Source organism: Gopherus flavomarginatus, chromosome 15 (assembly GCF_025201925.1).
Source record: "Gopherus flavomarginatus isolate rGopFla2 chromosome 15, rGopFla2.mat.asm, whole genome shotgun sequence".
NCBI classification, from domain to species: Eukaryota; Metazoa; Chordata; order Testudines; family Testudinidae; genus Gopherus; species Gopherus flavomarginatus.
Genome location: NC_066631.1, coordinates 31,068,634 through 31,086,406, shown reverse-complemented (window position 1 = coordinate 31,086,406; position 17,773 = coordinate 31,068,634). Strand labels below are relative to the sequence as shown.

At 39.2% G+C, this 17,773-nt stretch overlaps 1 protein-coding gene across 2 annotated transcripts in view; it reads right to left on the bottom strand.

Annotated features, from left to right (window-relative positions):
• Positions 1 to 17,773, bottom strand: part of GRK3 (G protein-coupled receptor kinase 3) — a 132,849-nt gene that overhangs the window by 10,044 nt on the left and 105,032 nt on the right. For both annotated transcript variants that reach the window (XM_050924044.1, XM_050924045.1), the window contains 7 exons: positions 16,910 to 17,017; positions 12,924 to 12,990; positions 12,667 to 12,767; positions 11,289 to 11,355; positions 10,523 to 10,618; positions 3,110 to 3,272; positions 614 to 750 (listed from right to left, as the gene is read on the bottom strand). In XM_050924044.1, coding sequence (XP_050780001.1) covers positions 614 to 750; positions 3,110 to 3,272; positions 10,523 to 10,618; positions 11,289 to 11,355; positions 12,667 to 12,767; positions 12,924 to 12,990; positions 16,910 to 17,017 — 739 coding nt within the window. The remainder of the gene's footprint in view (positions 1 to 613; positions 751 to 3,109; positions 3,273 to 10,522; positions 10,619 to 11,288; positions 11,356 to 12,666; positions 12,768 to 12,923; positions 12,991 to 16,909; positions 17,018 to 17,773) is intronic.

Here is a 17,773-nt window from a genome sequence, read left to right as displayed (position 1 = left end):
AAACAGTATTGCTGTGAAACACTTTAATCAACTGTTAGACAATCTTACTGTCTATGTCAAAGAGCTGAGAAGGATTATTGAAGCACTACAAAGGTACAGATTTGTATAAAAGCAGTTTTGTATAAAAGTTTTCAGTAAATACTGCAATGGAAGAACAATATTTTCAAAATCTCTTACAGTGGTGTAGCTAAATACACAGATGACATCCCTAAAACACGATCACAGTTGGACTGAACTATAGATACTATAGCACTATCTTTGAGGTCAATGCTATAGTATTTCTATTGCCTTACCATTTTATGATTTTTTGTATAAATACTCCAGAGGTCCTAAATGAAAAAACCATACATTGATAAACTCCCAATTCTTAAAAAACCCTACAAGTCTGTAAAATCTATTTTAGGTTGCTTGACATCAATGTGCCTACTCACAAAGTAAAGTACTACTCCATGTGAGCAGAGGTATAAGAATGTGACCCACCATAATTACTCCAGAAAAACTCAGACTTCAATGGGAGTTTTTCTCAGTATAGACTTCAAGATTTGGCAAAAATGCCTATCTACATTTGGTACATTTACAATAACTGTGCTTGTTATACTAATTTCAGACTCACCCGTGATTCTCCTTCTCCTCGCCATTCAAGTCGATTTGGAAAGAGGTAAAAGTAACGACGTTGCCACTGAGTCAAGAATGGGTTCCCCAATTTCAACATGTACCCATGCATAATGCAGTCCTTCCCTAGTGCATAATCTGTGAATAGAACAACTTCATTATACACAATCAGCTACAACCCAGTGTTCAGGAAATGTGCTTTGTTCAGAAAGGTTTACTAGAGCTTTCACAGCCTATTAAATTTCAGCAGCAGATTCAGTACACATAATATTCTGTACAGTGTGTTACCTTTTGTCGTCAAATTATTATATACACACAAGTACACACTGAGCCAGATTCTGCGCCCCACTACAGCTGAGGTCAATGAAATTGCACTGAAGTAACCAAAAATAGAATTTGGCTCTATTAAAGAAGGCACCTGATTTACTGTTGAAAGAATTAACACTGAACATCTTACGTAACAGCATATCTGCCTTTACAAGAGGAATGTTCTGTTCAACTGTTCAAACGTCCAGAGAGATCCCCATCAGTTCAATTTTACTTTTTTCCCTGATTCACTTAATTGAGAATTTATGAAAATATGCCAAAAATAACAATGCAGAAAGAAGGCAACAGTTAACACACTACAGAGAAGGGAGAGCTGCTCTGCTTTAAGAACATAAGCATGATCATGCTGGGCCAAACCAATGTTCTATCCAGATGCTTCAGAGGGAATGAACAGAACAGAGCAATAATTGAGTGATCCATCCTCTGTCATCCATTCCCAGATTCTGGCAGTCAGAGGCTTAGGGACACCCAGAGCATGGGGTTGTGTCCTGGACCATCTTGGTTAATAGCCATTGATGGACCGTTCCTCCAGAAACTTATCCACGTCTTGGTTTGCATTTTGAAATGTGCCCATGTTTCAGCGCCATCATTTATAAATTGTTTTAAAATACTATAAGAAATATGGAAATACTATGAGAGGACAATCAGAAAACAAAAGACGAGAGAGAGAGAGAGGGAATTTGTGAAGAAATACGGGCTCACTCCAAACTACTACAACTGGACACAGTATTGAGGGGTAGGGACAAGTGAAGGAGCTCATTCTGCACTGACAAACTCATGCAGCCTCTCTGAAGTTGTCATAGCATTCCTTCTCAGATCTGAACCTTAGAGTTCAGAAAATGAGATACTAGCACCTGAATCCTCTAAGCTTAATTACCAGCTTAGATCTGATAGCACTGCCACCACCCAAAAATATAGTGTTTTGGGGCACTCTGACCTCCCCAACCTTCCCTGGGGACCCCAAGAACCCAGATCCCTTGGGTTCTTAAAATAAGGAGAAATAAACCATTCCCCCACCTTTCCCCCTCCCAGAATTTCCCTCCCTGGGCTATCCTGAGAGATATTGATCCAACCTCTTAAATCACCATACAGAGAAGCATCTCCCTTCCCTTCCACAAAGAGGCAAACAGATTCAAGGAAAACAGAGAGAGATTCTATCTCTCCCCCCTCCCGTCTCCCCCACCCATCCTGGTGAGTTATCCCAATCCCCTGGAATAAAACAAGGGAAACAAGGGAAAAAAATCAATCAGGTTCTCTAAAAAGAAATCTTTTAATAAAAGAAAGGAAAAAGTAAAGAATTATCTCTGTAACTTCAAGATGTAAATATTACAGGGTCCTATAGCTTACAGACACCAGAAAGAGACTTTCCCCCCAGTACCAATACAAATCAAAATATTCCCAGCAACTACACATATAAAAGTTAACCAGCCAGATCCACAATTGCAAACAGAGTAAAACAATCAAAAAGCCTAAACTGCCTGTTTTTACTTACTATTTGAAAAGAAACTTAGAGAGCCTGTAGTAATGTCTGGTCTCTCTCAGACCCTCCGAGAGAAGAACACACAACGGACAAAGAACACACACAAAAGCTTCCCTCCACCCAAATTTAAAAGTATCTTGTCTTCTGATTGGTCTTCTGGTCAGGTGTCCAGTTCCCTGCTTGTAACCCTTTACAGGTAGAAGAGACATTAACCCTTAACAATCTGTTTATGACAGAAGTCAACGGACTTCTACAAGATGTAGGTCAATGCCAACTTGTCCTAAGGTGATGAACACACTAGAGGGCTACCGCATACCAAAGAATTACATCTGATACAATGGGTCTTGTTTTTTCATTCAGACGCTATCTTCCCCATAAAATCAAATCCCAGATACACATTACTGAAGATACCTCAAACTTATGGATAATCAAAGGCACCATACAGTAATCCCTCTTGACTTTAATGGACTCATTCATAACTTTTCTAAAAGGTCAAATTACATCATACAATATGTCAAAGTATTTTAAGAAATACAGACTGAATTAAATGAAACCTAAAAGACTCATTAAAGCATGAACTCTCTGAATTACAGGTAATTAACAACATAAAATAAAAGATTACCTGTTGGAACATATTTAATAACCTTATCTAGCATTAAAGAGTGAAAAAATATGCACTGGACACATTACCTTCCTCATGGCCAAGTTGTTTATTTTTAGCCCTCTTCCTGGCCTCCATTTTATCCGTGTCCGCATTTACTGCATCATAAACAGTTTCTGCTACTTCTTGCTGCCAACGCTCTGATATTACCAGAGGGAAGTTCTTATACAATTCTTGGTCACTATCAACCAGCTAGGAGGGAAAAATATCATAAAACGAAGGATTTTAATAAGTTCTATTACCATTACCAATATACTCAATGATTCCAGTGCAGCAATAATGATCGTTTAAAAAATGTGAGAATGAAATTGACACTGTGAAGTAGACGAAGATTCCCATTTTGCATGCAGTACAAACTTGAGAAAGCAAAGCTATACAGCGCACTGTACAGTTTTCAAGCTCTGGTGTATTTAAAATGATAGCATCGTATTTTACAGTATGGAAATTTATCTCAGATCATAATATACAGACACTGGATTTTTTGCAATTCTTTAGACATTGCTCAAAAACTCTTATACCAGCAATACAACGTAAGTTATACACGTGGTACATTGCCTGAAAAAGAATATAAAAATTTTAACTGCCACCTTAAGATGGACTTCTGAAATTCTTACTTTTCTTAGCTGCCCTGTTCAAAAAATACCTAACTATATAATAGGTTCCTCTGCCAACTTCTCTAGCAACAACTGACTCCATTAAATCTGCTCCAGCTCTCAGAAACAGCATTCTTTTGGGAACTAACTAACTTTTCAATTTATTTCAATCCACATATCATAAGGCAAAGATGAAAAATGTGTAGTTTATTATTTAAATAGTTGTTAATGTAGCGCATTACCTGGGAGCCTTACAACAATTCAAACAAAAATTATAAATATTATATCATCCTCATGCCTTGCTGCACTGGTGATCCCACTAAGTAAAAGGTTGGCCAGACAGACACATTTGCCTTACTCATAGACTTTAAGGTCAGAAGGGACCATTATGATCATCTAGTCTGACCTCCTGCACAATGCAGGCCACAGAATCTCACCCATCCACTTCTATAACAAACCCCTAACCTATGTCTGAGTTATTGAAGTTCTCGAATTGTGGTTTGAAGACCTCAAGCTGCAGAGAATCCTGAAGCTCAGCAAAACCAGTTTGTCAAAAGCAGCAAATTCCAGATTCCAGTCACTGTGCTGATATGAAAAGGCATTTTTCACACAGATACTTTTCCATGCTTCCATGGTAACTTTACAATTTTGTTAATAATGCACTTTTACAATGGTTGTGTATGCTACTGATTTCAGACTGCTTCATGTCATACTGCCCTTTTTATTTCCCACATTAACTACAGTACTTAAACTGAACTGTATTGAACATAACTGAAATCATTTGATTTGGGAAAAAAAGATCATCTGTGAGTTGGTATAGCAACCTTTAGGACTGACAGCACTGGGCACAGAGGTTTTGGTACAATGCTAAGAATGATCACATTTTTCTCTACAAAGTTATTTATATTTTGGGTTTCAGGGTTAGTCTCTGGTGATACCTTTTCTCGCAATAGCTAAACTCTTATACTTTTCTCTTTCCTCTGTTGCTTTCTAACCCTGCTGAGAAATTGGACTTTCTTTCAGAGAAACAAGATAAAATACAAGCTTTGCCTTCCTAATGGGAAAGTAAATCAATTCTCTTTTTATGCCCCTGCCCCTCAGTTTAGGCCCCAGTGGCCTAATTCATCCTCCCACCACTTTCAAAGGGATGTGATCAGACCCTATAAAGGCCAGAAACTCTGGGATCAGAACTTCTCAGACCTAGGGGTGCTTTCCTGTTACATCTTGTGTGCCAATCTGAATTTTAGGCTGAATGAGGTGACTGCGGACAGTGGGGCTTATAAAGAAGCCTTAAGGAGTGAGACTGAAAGCCCCAGAATCAAAAATTCAATGAAGTTTGGGTGACAGAAAACTTGGACATAGGAGGGGGATACACTATTGTTCGCTTTACTTAAAAAAAAACCCAAACAAACCCCACAACACAACCACCCTAAAACCAAACACACAACTCCTACAGAACAGCTGGAACATTATTTGTCATGTACAAACTATCTGTCCATGAAACAAAGGAAAAACCAAATCATTTCAGTCACTTGCAGTACGATTTAGTTGAAGTACTGTAGTGTGGCAGGTTGGCCATAGATTAATAGATTCCAAGGCCAGAAAGGACCACGGTGATCATCTAGTCTGACCTCCTGTATAGCACAGGACAGAGACCTGCTCCACAATAGTTCCTAGGGTAGATCTTTTAGAATAACACCCAATCTTGATTTACAATGGTCAGTGATAGATAATCCACCATGCTCCTTGGTAAAAGATATGCTCTAGGAATTAAAAGATAAGTTTCCAGGAATTATTTTGGGGAAGTTCAATGGCCTCTCTTATACAGGCTGTCAGAGCACAGTGATCCCTTCTGGCCTTCGAATGCATGAAATGATTCCAATGGTTAAATCACCCTCACTGTCAAAAACGTATGCCTTATTTCCAGTCTGGTGAGCAGACATGCAATTATTCTGTGCAAAAGAATGAAACAAAAACCATCAAGAAGATTGAGCAAATTTAGAAAACAGGCTTTGGATAACAACTGATATGAAAGAAGGAACTAGCAATAGCTTAGTAAAGGGGTTATTGCAGATACTTATTTAAAGCAGAAAGAAACCCTAACCTGACACCTGCCTATCACCTCCCTGAACACTTTGCTGTTAAACTGCATCCCTATCCCTCAGTCTGTGTCTGTTTTGTGTCTCTTTGGTTTATAATCTCTGGGTCAGGGAAGATATCTACTTGTAAGAAGCACAAAGAGACCCCGATTCTGATTTAGGCCTTTGGGATCTTCCCCAATATACATAGGTAATGGAGAAGAAAGTACAGCAGTTCAGTCTCCAAAACTGTCACCTTCTTGCCAGCAAACTGAGAAGGCTGGTGCTGTTTTATGAAAACCCTAATTTCCTCTGTATTTGACTCAGATGTAGGGGATTAGTCAATCCTCTCAAAAGAGATTATAAAATCTTAGCACGAGCATAAACTGCACAGGCACTGCACAGTGCATTGCAACTCTCATAGAGTCATGAGTGAGGAAATACATATACCTTAAGGGCAACCTGTACAAAGAATAAGTCATGAGTCAACAACACGCATTACAAGTATACACCTTGCTGAGAATTTAGGTTCTATAATATAGCTAAAGAAGACAATTTAACCTAGTTTCTCCCCAGAAAATGGTGCTTGGGATTATCAGTCAGGCATTCCTGTGCTTCAAGAAATCAGAGACTTATTACCCTACTGTTAGCTGGCACTGTGGTGTTTACTAGTGAAAAGAACATTTTCTGTTCTTTGTATTTCTTTCCCAACATTTAAAAACTGTCTTATGCCAGCTGCTAGTCATTGCAGTGGGTGACACTGACAGATAAGTTCCCCTTTTTAGTAACAATGGGTAGTTAATATATTTCTGTTTAGGGAGTTTGGAGTGATTTCTTTCTCTCTTGACTCACTACCTGTAATTATATCTTGGTTATACCTGCAATAATAACAAAAATAAAGTTTCACCTATAAAAGAAAGTATGTTGAAATAATAATGGGGATATACCTTAGATTCTAAGTTAATCATTTTGTCTAGGTATTAAGCAGGTTTCAGAACAGAGGATGAAATAGCGTATTATATACCACAGTAGGTGGGCACAAGAAACTAAGATAAGGGTGGAGTAGCAACTACTGCTCTAGATTTCTTTCCTTTAATGTTGTTTTTCAATAGTTCTGTGTAATAATTTACATTTTAACATTATTATTAAAAGACTTCAGTTTTGAGGCTGCTTTAGATCCAGTCCAATGGAAATGAACCCTTCACATAAGGTATGACCTGCTATCAGTGTTCAAGTGGGTACAGGAGTAGTTTGAACACAAGACACTATTGCTGAAACAAGGTTACCTTATCCGAATTCTCACTAATCATTATTTTATTCTTACATATGAGGTCTCTGTCCATGGAGTATTTCCCCTATATTTATGCTATCATAGATGTTAATGCACAAACGTTCATTATAAATCTATAAGTAGTGAGAAATGTATTTATAGATTTGTTATTTATAGAGTAAAAATGGACTATAAGTCTTAACAATCAGAGCCAGAAACTCCTGTGTTCAAAGCACTGCTCTGAAAATAAATTCTTCTAAGGCAAGTTTATGCGTAGTAAAGCAGCTTTCTGTGGTGTAACTCCCAAGGTGTACACATGGCCAAGCCACTTAATGTGCAGAAACTCCTCAGTTGCAGTGTTGCAAAAAACCCACCTTGACGAGAGTCGTACGTTTTACAGTGCAGAGGATCCAGAGCTGTATTGACAGTGTAAACACATTACAGCACAGAAAGCAATCAATTGGTCTCTGGAAGTGTCCCATAATCCCTTAAGTGACTGCCCTACTCATTGTTTCGAACTCGGCTGCCCTGGACACATGTGCCCCTCCCCTTTCAAAGCTCTGCTTCTGATAGCTGTTGTGTGCTGTGATCTGCTCCCGGGGAAAAAGCAAACCGTTAATGCTTGTGCTGCTGAACACAGAGGCGCGTGTGTGTGTGTGTGAGAGAGAGATTGCTGTGCAGAGAGCTGGGGAGGGAGACGGGGGCTGATGTTGGGGTTTCCCTCTGCCTCAGGACTGGTTGCTTTCTGCTGCTGTCTGAACTTACAAGACAGCATGCTGACACACACTTTGTCCCCCAAAACACACTGTTTCTCTCCCGTCCCCATACACACACACACTCCCCCTGTCATACACTCTGCACCACCCCCCACTTCACTTGAAAAGCAGCTGGCAATGTAGTAGGATGCCCATGGAACAATGGGATTAGGAAACCTGCATCATGTAACGCTGTGCCTGCCCTATGAGGCATTGCAAACCCTTCCCAAAGCACTCTCTGGCCAGTTGCACAGTGGGATAGTTACCACAATGCATTTCTCTCATTGCGGTTGCAAGAGCTGCTAATGCGGATGCACTCCACCGTCACAAGGAACACAGTGTGGACACACAACAGGGGCTTAATTCCAGCACTCTAATAGAAGTGGTATAACTTGTTGCGCAGAAACTTGCCACCGTAGCCATACCCTTACTTCCTGGACAAGTCACGTATCCTATCTACCTTATTTTCCCATGCAGAAAAAAGGATGACAACTGCTTACCTCACAGGAGTGTCAAAAGGATTAATTAATGTTCACAACATGCTGTGAAGTTATGATGTGTAATATAAATGCTAAGTAGTAGTACTTAAAAAAGAACTTTCCCATCTAATCTGTCCTGGGGGCCTCTACTGTATAGTCTACCCCCATTTGATGCACTGATTTCACACTGATATTGCTAGTAGATCTATATATGAATAACCCACTGAAGAACTGCCACAGTGATTATCAGAGAGAAGAATTTCATCCTAAGTATATAACAGGTGGCAACAATTATTAAAAAGTAGTGTACATACTCAGTCACTACAAGTCAAACAAATATTTTACCCATTGCAAAAGTTTGGTTTTATCCACCCTGACGACTGAGTGTGTGCAAACTTCTTTTCACTTAAGTTGTTTTGGCAGTAGCACGACTAAAATATCATGGCAAAACTGAGGGTTTTGACTGAATGATTTCTAAATCAAAAGTAATCTAACCACCTGAAACACTTGCTTTGTAAAAATAAACTGCCTACATCTGATAATATCAGTGACAAAAGTAGAACTTTTCTGTAATATTTTTAGGAATGGTATAAATGGCCATAACTTACTATGTAGTGCTACCCAGTAGGTGCAGATGGGTTAAAATGTTCCTTGGGCACAGCAAGAGACCTGAGCTGTGTGTGTCATGTAACTGTCTGGGTGGTATGAATGGGCTGTTACTGGCTGAAACCAACCCATACTAATGGAGGATCTCGAAATATAATGGCAACCCCAACAGCCAGGACATTCACAACTAACAACCAACAGCTAAAAGAAAGGAGATTTCCCCCACTTCTCTGCAAGAAGGCCCCGAGCTGGAGAACAACTGGGTAAGGTGCCAAATAGCTGTGTCTGGGACTGACAGATAAAAGGACAGAGAGCCAAGATGGATTTCCACAGCAGCTTGGCTGGGTGGAGCCCTGGAGTTGGCCAGTACAGACTATGGGCAAGTCTACACTACAAAATTAAGTTGACCTAAATTACATTGACGTACAGCCACTGCAGTAATTAAATCGCTTTTGCATGTCCACTGTATGCTCTTTGTGTCAGCGGTGCACGTCCTCACCAGGAGTGCTTCACCAATCTAAATGCCAGTGTGGGGCTTTGTGGGACAGCTTCTCAAAGGCAGCAAGTCAGTGTAAGCAATTTAGTGTCTACACTGACACTGTATCACCCTAACTACATCGACCTAAGCACTACGCCTCTCGCAGAGGTGGAGTTATTGAGTCGGTGTGGTGAGCGAGGTACATCAGTGGGAACGACATTTTAGTGTAGATGCTTACCAAGTCAGCTCGACGTAAGCTGCTTTACGTAGACCTAACTCCGTAGTGTAAACCAGACCTGTGTCTTAACCTTTGATTCTCTATGCCAACTTAATGATTTCAAAATGCTGTGTTCCAGTCGACTAATGAACCCTCCTCTGTTTGATAAAAGCTGCCTGGTGACACTGCAAATACTTGCTGAAGGGCACTAACCCCTGAAGAGGGCAAAAAAAAAACTCTGAAATGGAGTCTCTCAAGGCCTAGTCTACATTAAAGAATTAGGTCGACATCATGCTGACCTAACTCTATAAGTATCTACATAAAATGTACACTAAAATAGGTGCAAGCGCTCCTGGTGAGTATATGCACCGCTGACACAAGAAGCGTAGTATGGACATGCAAAAGCAATTTTATTACTGCAGTGACTGTACGGCAATGCAACTTAGGTTGACTTAATTTTGACCTGTAGACTTGGCCTCAGTTGGATTTGCTGGGCAGGGCTCACGGTATGAAACAGGAGTGCTGGAGCCCACAGGCTCAGGCTCAAAGGTATTAAAGCAAATGGCCTATCCTTAAGGAAGAGTGGAACCCCCTTGGGTTCTGGCATGCTAAGGGTACCTCCAAGGAGTTGTTTAAAGCCTAGATCCTGTGGCTCTGTGACAGTATGTATGCCAAATTTCAGTCCAACTATAATTTTAAACACACACAAGATATACACACTTGACAAAAACATCATTCACTATACCTTGTTCTACTTATTATGATCCCAAACCTGCAAACACCTCCACACATGCATAAATCTAAGCAGGGAATAATCCATCTGAAGTAAACAGCACTATCTGCACACTTAAAGTTAAGCATTCACATGACTGGGACCTGTAACAGCAGCCTGAAAGCATCATTCATAATCTTTCATCTAAAAGTGTAAAGGAAACAACAGCTGAAGGAAAAATATTGCACATGTACCTTAATGCCTTTAGTGTCCTCTTCATCAAAGGAGCCAATATCAAAAGCATCTGCTGCATTTACTTCTCCCCGGGGAGGAATCAGTGGAGGAGGATACTGGAAATCAAAGGCAGGGCAGGCTAGTTACACAGGCCTTGGCTACACTGGCGCTTTACAGCGCTGCAACTTTCTCACTCAGGGGTGTGAAAAAAACACCCCCCTCAGCGCAGCAAGTTACAGTGCTGCAAAGCGCCAGTGTAAACAGTGCCCCAGCGCTGGGAGTGTGGCTCCCAGCGCTGCAAGCTAATCCCCAGCGCTTTGGAGTTTTGAGTGTAGCCAAGCCCATAGCCAGACAATTACTGTAATTATTTCAATCCATTCTGCATTTATACATGCCAAACAAAATGCAAGGTATTCCTACAGAGTAAACAATGTATTGAAATGAAACTAGGCTTAAGTATGCATTCCTTTACTGAAAGGCTCTTGAAAGAATTTTAGTTTTGTTATTTATATACAGTCATACAGAAGAACCATATGAAAGATAGAAGGCCTAGAGTCTTCCCTGCCTGACACGTTGTGCAATCATTTGAACCTACGCGTCTGTACAATGCTACAGATGAGAATTCTTCACTCACATTGGTGATAGCATTTTACATCTACTTTGTGCTTACTATGCGCATATATACTTGACAAGGAAGGGAGAATAAGGACCTAAATTTGCTGTTACCCACCCTGCTTAAGCTTTATTGCTTTGTAGCAAGAGGTACGGTTACATTTTGATGTATACCTTTTGTAAGTAGACTTGCTGCCAGTCAATCCCTTGGAAAAAATGATGCTCTTTTATTTCTTGCGTGCTGCAAAAATAATTTAACATAACAAAGTGTAGAGGCTTTTCAAGTTATGTTTAAGAACCCCACTGTGGAAAAATTCTTCTACCTAAACCAATACTTTCAGACAAGCACCCACACTCACTTTCTACTGCATATTACTATCTTAAATAGCACATAAAACCATTCTGCTAACAAAACCTGTAAAATGATCCCCAAATACTATATCCTGCACTACTCAATGTACGTTGTTTCTACTTTAAGACAACAATTACCAACATATTGGGAGAATGAAACTCTCATTTTTGACTGCTGTTCAGAGCCCTTTGATGTCAACTTTCATAGTACAGTAGAGCCTCAGAGCTATAAACACCAGAGTTAAGAATTGACCAGTCAACCACACACCTCACTTGGAACCAGAAGTACGCAATCAGGCAGCAGCAGAGACAAAAAAAAGCAAGTACTGTGTTAAGCGTAAAATACTAAAAAATAAAGGGAAAGTTTAAAAAAAGATTTGACAACGTAAGGAAATAGTTTCTGTGCTTGTTAAAAAGCAGCATTCTTCTTCTGCATAGTAAAGTTTCAAAGCTGTATTCAGTCAATGTTCAGCTGTAAACTTTTGAAAGAACAACATAATGTTTTGTTCAGAGTTATGAACATTCCATAGTTACAAACAGCCTCCATTCCCAAGGTGTTTGTAACTCTGAGGTTCTACTGTAATACCTGCAAATCAGGCAGCTGGACATCTAAGTGATATGACTGTACCCACAATTAACTCATTTAAAATCAGAGGCTACAGGACTGCTTGGAATGAGGTAAAAGTAATTTAAAATAAATCAGTATTTGTCAACAGTTACCAAATGTCCTATTTTCAGAAGACTGGAAAGCTATGAAAATCTCAAATGCCACCATAGGGGAACAGTCACAAATGCTGACTTTTTAATAACAACACCACAATTTAAACTATGCACTATAATCATGGTCATCAAAATGTTTGTATCAAAAAGCACAGAGCAGGAAAACTACAGAGCAACAAAAAATATGTAACATAGATAATAAAATAAAATAATTAAAATGCCAACAAAACCTAAAAATGCTTAGAACAAACTTAGAAATAATTGCTGGCTAAGGGTCCCTTATAAAAGAGAGATTTCTGAACCTACCAAAAATCAATGGGAAGTTGAACAGACACTACACTGAACTTTAACGCTTTCTTTCTAACATTAACATGTTACAGCAATAGGAAGCAGATTCTGACCTAAAATAAAACTAGATCCCTCATTTAAAGGAAAGAAGAGATATACGCAGGGTTTGGTTAATGGAGAAGCTAAATCCTACCTGCTACCCTGACAGCCAAGCCTCCTGCTAACATCACGTTGCAGAAGCCCTTCCAAAAGGGACTTTAGTTCAGGGGAAAATGAATCTGGTAACTCCACATTCTGAGGGATAAAAAAATGAATTATGACATGAATCCTGCACAGACACATTGAGAATAAAGTTGTTTCTCAAAAAGAAGTGATGTACAGAACTTCTTAAAGGACATGTAATTAGCTAAGAATGAAAAGCTTAAATCAAAAGTTCATTAGAATCCTTACCACGGTGAGCGTCATCCGGTCGATCTCATGCTTATCTTTGGTTTTGTGCTGTCTGAAAGGACTGTGACTGTAGAAATAAGAAAATACACTAATAAATGTAAAACCATAACATATCTGCTTATTTAAGCTGTGGCAACCCCAGAAAAGAATGTAGCATCCTGTTAGTCACATTCTTCAAACTCAGCAATCCTATCCTGCAGAACAGTAAAACAAGCAGTGAAACTTTTAGCATTTCCAGTGAAAACTAGACTGGCCAAATACTGACAGAATTCAGTACTACAGGTGGGAATCCCCTGGGAATGTAGGAGTTTGTTTTTATGACATTATATTTTCTGTAAAAACCTGCAATACTTTGCAAAAATAAATACTTCCTGTCACTTTGATATTACTTGAACTTCTATAATAGTCTTTACAATCAACTTTAGAGAAAACAGGTCTTTTAACTCTTTCACTGACTCCACACAAATATCACCAAGGTTACTACATTTAGGAAAGCCTAATACTGTTATTTCGTAAGTATATATGCAGTGGGTTGGTTTATAAATGAATGTAGTTTGAGTAATCAATCATTCCAGTACTTATGGATCAAGCACTGAAGTCCTCACTGAGTAAATCTCCAATAAAATAAATGACCTCATCTAACGGGGAAATTCTCAGAAGCTACCAAAACTTTGACATCTGTAAAATAAACACCTACAAATGGAAACCTAACATATTCTACAGAGCTGTTGACTCCATTATATATGGAAAGTATGTAGCAAGAGGTTAGAATCTATGGTTGAAATTAAGGACAGTCTGTGGACAGTCTGCAGTGGATGGCTGGCAGTTTGAGAGTGTGTGGAGCCCCTACCTGAAATGCATGATTTGAGGTTGGTATCAGAATATTTCTAGTAAATGAGGCTGTTTGGGAACAAAGCTGGTTTGTCTGAATATCCAACGCACTGATTTATACTGATATATTTTAGATGTTGTATGAACTTTGAAAGTATTTGATATTCTGTAGCAGTCCTTGGTTATTACACATTTTCAGTGTAATATTAAGTAGCAACCTGAAGGGCTATTGAATCAAGTGGAGCGGGGCAGGTTGGTTACTATGGCTGACATTTATTCACTGTCTCCTGTCTCCAAATCCAAGCAGAAAGTTATTTTTCAAAAACAAAATCCCTGTTTTCCTATTAACCTATTCATTAACAGTTTTCAAGTACATAAAAGGCTGTAACAAGGAGGGAGAAAAATTGCAGCAAGGGCAGTTTAGGTTGGACATTAGGAAAAGCTTCCTAACTGTGAGAGTGGATAAGCGCTAGAATAAATTGCCCAGGGAGGTGGTGGAATCTCCATCATTGGAGGTTTTTAAGAGCAGGTTGGACAAACAGATGTCAGGGATGGTCTAGATAATTAGTCCTGGCATGAGTGCAGGGGACTGGACAAGATGACCTCTCGAGGTCCCTTCCAGTCCTATGGTTCTATGATTAAAAATGGTAATGTCCTTTGTGTTTAGTGCTACCACACATCACACTGTTCCATAGCCCCTGTTGGCTTGTTTAGGTGTTTGTTTCTCCCGTTAACCTGAAGAGATTTCTGCAGCATGGATTTGACGGAGGGAAGACTATGTTATGCTCCCGTGATACTCTGCTGTGTCAGGGATGATGACTGGAGTTTGAAGGATTAAATGTGGCCTTAGATGAAGTAAAAAGAAGGCTTTGCCAATAAATGAATGTGGTTGCCTACAGAAGGTCTCCTATATGGTTATATCTATACAACTTTTTAATTATGTCTATTTACCTACATAAATTGGGTCAGCAATGAACTAATGTCTGATATTCAGAGCTATCCACTTACCTTGCTTTGTGCTCTGAGCAACACGAACAAAAGTGCTATGTAAGAGCTCATTATTAATTATTACTGCTAGCACATCCACCCAATTTGACAGGGCCAATGGAAAATCTAACATATGATCAATATTCTTGAACAAATACCAGTGGACCCTGACAGCCTCAAAAATGGATTATTTCATCTAATTACAATTTAGATGAGATAAACATATCAGTGTTCATAAAACCTAAGTAGACACAGATGTTTATGGATAAAGGAAATTTCACAAAGGAGAGAGTAAGATGTTTTTGGACTCACATATGATTCAAGGACAAGTTCTGCCTTCAAATGCACCCAAGCAAAGGATACATTATAACTTATCTAAAATCTATAGATGAGAAAAGTTAATGTGATGCTACCGAAAAAAACAGAGCGAGGTACTCTCACCCACAAGTAGAAGTCTAAAGCATCACCTGAAGTCCACTAATGCCTTAGTAGTCTTTCTAAAGTATAGCAACCTTATGTTATTTAAAATTCGCAACAATTGTCAGCAAACTGGTGCACAAGTAGTAAAATATCCATTTCTAGCCAGAAATGGATGAGCACTAAGCTGTTCAGAAACAGCCAAGCTTTCCTAAACATTTTGACCCTTCGCTACTGACCAAATAATCCCCCCACCATTACTAAAAATCTGTAACTACTTACAAGGGAGAGGACACAATCAGCTCTCAATAGCGAACAATACTTATTACTTATGCTACTGTAAAGTTAAGTACTGACCTATAATTTGTTCTACAACAACCCCATTCTTTTTCTTTCTCTATTTTTGATGTGCTGATGGACCCCTGCTTTTCCAAGGCTGTACCAAATCAATTTACTTCTTTTCCTAATAAACTTACTTTTATGTTATAACCCTTTTGTTTATTAGATCATTTCCATCTGGCATTTAAGACTAATATAAAAACATGGTATAATTTCACTTATACAAATTATTACATTAAATCTAAAATAACTAATAAGAGTTGTAGAGATGCTAGCGAAAATATAATATATAAAAGAACAGCTGAAATTACTCTAATAAAAACATTTTAGAAAGCAAACCAAGAGTCATCAAGATGCGCTACCTGTAAAAAATCCATCACTTGTTTAAAAGAATAGACATAATTTCACATCATAAATTTAGATTGTTTTTCATCCAGTGAAACGGCACTAAAGAGCACCAATATAACATAATATGTGCGAAGAATATTTTTGAAATAGTTTATATTTATACCCAGGCACAAATGTTCTCATGCTATGTGGAAGATTGTATTTTATTATTATAATTTTAGGCCTAACACGAGGTATGATTCTAGCATTTGTCTCTCTACCTTTTTTTTGTTTGGTTTACTGTAGCTTTCAGCTTTTCAGCATCACACATTTTTTTTGTTATTGCTGTTAATCTGCAATTTTAGACCCAGCTAAGACTAGGTATTTTCAAGCAAATGCATAAGCTTCAAATGGCTTCAAGGAGCCAGGAGTAGCAAGAGCTCAGGTAGACAACTCTAGCTTTGTTCCACATGTCGAAGTCTCACTGATGTCAATGAGAGTTTCACATATAGATCAAGCACTGAATATGGCTTATAGATACCTATTCTCTTCCACTATGGGACTTTAATGCCAGTAATATCCTTTAGTGCAGTGGGGAGCAAATTGCACTACAATCCCTCCTGAAGTCCCACTTCTTCAACAAATAAGTAGACACACATAAGACAAGATGCTCCAGAAACCCAAAAGGAGAAGTTAAAACATTCTAAATTGTAAAGCTTATTATATTTTTTAATTTCATCTACCTCTTTAAAAATGATGGAGATGATATTTTAGTGAGGGAAGCTAGTGCCTGTAGGTCTAGCAGTAAAAGTCAGTCTTTTGAAGTGATATGTCTGAGGAGCAAATAAGAACCTGACCTGTTCTCCCACAGTGCAATATCTGTAGCCACTATGAAAAGCAGAAACACTGTGAGCAGAAGGAACCTTGAAATGCCAGAAGCCTAATGTTATTTCTTTGTGCAGAGCTGGGGTGAGTAGGAGGGACTGCAGGATACACAGTATGAAATAACTAACAGAATGCATATTACTAGTTTTATAGACAGAACATAAGGCGCCCATATTAAAAAGGCAAGAGATTTCACTCACCCTCTCAGAAGTTTGAAAAGCATACAGCCTAAAGAGAACCAGTCTGCGCTGCTATCATATGCTGTTCCTTTCTGGAGCACCTCAGGAGCCATGTATCCGTGGGTACCACTGGTGGAAACGGGGGAGAAAGGAGACATAGGGGAGGAAGGTCAACAGAATCTTGATTACAAAACAAAATTAACTTCTTATGAAATCCTGCACTATCCCAACAAGAAAATCTACCTAGAACAGGGTGACGTCTCACGGTCATTTTAAATTGAAGTCGCTTTGGCCACACTTACACCCTTTTGGATTTCCATTTTCTGTTAAGCCAGGGAGGCACGAGCTCTGGCCCTGATGAGAGTCAGGACAGGTGGAGGCTGCTGTAACTCATGCTGCAGGTCTAGGATTGGTGAAATTGAACTCTGCTCCACCATAACCCCTCCACACTCCGGTTCTCTCTCATATCTCCCTTCTACCAGGATAACGGATGGGGGCAGCTGGCACGGAGGCTCTACCCATCAGCTTTAGAGCAGCAGAAAATTCACCTACTTCAGGGGAATTCCCTCCTTGTCACTCACAGCCAGAACTTAGCCCCAGTGTGCTGCCTATGTCCCATACAAATTCCAATCTGTAACTTTTTCCTGGACTTTAGTGAATGGCCAATCATTTTAAACATGAGGGACCAAATTCATCCTTTGTGCAAATCCACTGTAGTCATACCAGGGATGAATCTGGCCTTAGAGTACAGAGTGCCACAAAAAATATGATAACTGCCCACACACACACAAAAATCAGAGTTCAGTTACACCTCTGTAATTCCACTGAAGCCAGCGGGTGCAAATGGGATCACAATATGGCCCAAACAACACTAGCAAAAATATG